Consider the following 1294-nt stretch of genomic DNA (forward strand, 5'->3'; position numbering starts at 1 on the left):
CAGCTCTGTGTTGGGTTCTGGTGTGTAAAGTATGAAGTGGAGGGGGGCTGTTAGTGTGTGGAGCTCCGAATTGGGCAGGGATCAGGTGTGAAGGTGACCTTCTCAAAGGTCAGAGAAAGAAAGATAAATTTCATCTCTCTCCCCACCCGTTACAATAGCCTCCTCTTCCACAATTAGCCAAATAACCAGGTAGTGTCTGTGTGTGGGGTGAGGCTGTATCAGAGGCCTGTGAGGGGGTGTATGGAAGAGGTGATGCTTAGACCATTGGGCTTATCTAATTCTAACCCTTGGTGAGGAAGAGAGGAACCTTCCAGAAAGGAGATTGGCATCCTAGCTAGCCGGGAGTAATAGAGTCTCAGATGAGGGATACGGCTATGAGAAACCCAATATGTATGTGGGTCTTGGAAATGGGCTTTTTCGTTTGTTTGTTTGTTTGTTTGGCTGCACCGTGCTGCTGCATGTGAGATCTTTTTTAAAAAATTGATTATTTACTTATTAATTTTCTTTCTTTCTTTTTTTTTTGGTTGCGTCAGGTCTTAGCTGCGGCACGCGGGGTCGTTGTTGAGGCATGTTCTTTCGTTGTGGCGCGAGGGCTTCTCACTAGTTGTGGCGTGCGGAGTTTCTCTAGTTGTGTCACTCGGGCTCCAGGGCGTGTGGGCTCTGTAGTCGTGACACGTGGGCTTAGTTGCCCCACGGCATGTGGGATCTTAGTTCCCTGACTGGGGATGGAACTTGGGCCCCCTGTGGAGATGGGCTTTTTATCATCTGCTCCTGTCTCTCTTGTTCCTCCAGATCTTGCCTTCCAGTATTACACTAGGAGCAATCTGGTCCGGATATGCCTTGGGGCTGTGATTCTAATACTCCTGGTGGGGCTGCTGGCAGAAGATTGGCACAGCCGAAAGAAACCCCTGATGCACCGGGTCAGAGCTGTCCACAGGCCGCTCCCACCCCTCCCTCAGACCCAGAAGTTACACAGTTGTCAGGACGGGGGTCAACCAGATGATCATAACTGAGGATACCATCATTAGAAGCCCAAGGCTTGGTTGTATCTAAGAGATAGGTCATGGGAGTGGGGAGGGGACTTAGTGTGGAGTGTGAGAGTAAAAGGATAGAGCCTACAGCTGTGGAAAAGGAGGGCGGCGGGGGGGATGTTCTTCTTGGTGCCCCATCAAGGAGTTGTTGAGTCAGTGTCTATTGGCTCTATGTCCTAGGACTCTCTTTGTTTGGGATGGAAGGAATCTAGTGGCTACCATAGTCTCCTCACTGATACCTTGCTCACTGTGGACCTTGTGGC

At 50.2% G+C, this 1294-nt stretch overlaps 1 protein-coding gene across 1 annotated transcript in view; it reads left to right on the forward strand.

The window, feature by feature from the left end:
• The window catches only part of GP6 (glycoprotein VI platelet), a 21126-nt gene extending 20113 nt beyond the window's left edge, over nt 1-1013 (forward strand). The window contains exon 9 of the mRNA XM_007468049.1: nt 793-1013. Within this exon, the coding sequence (XP_007468111.1) occupies nt 793-1013 (221 nt within the window). The remainder of the gene's footprint in view (nt 1-792) is intronic.
• Nucleotides 1014-1294: the final 281 nt, after the last annotated feature.

The sequence above is a fragment of the Lipotes vexillifer genome, unplaced genomic scaffold, assembly GCF_000442215.2.
Source record: "Lipotes vexillifer unplaced genomic scaffold, Lipotes_vexillifer_v1.1 scaffold1223, whole genome shotgun sequence".
Classification (NCBI taxonomy): Eukaryota; Metazoa; Chordata; class Mammalia; order Artiodactyla; family Lipotidae; genus Lipotes; species Lipotes vexillifer.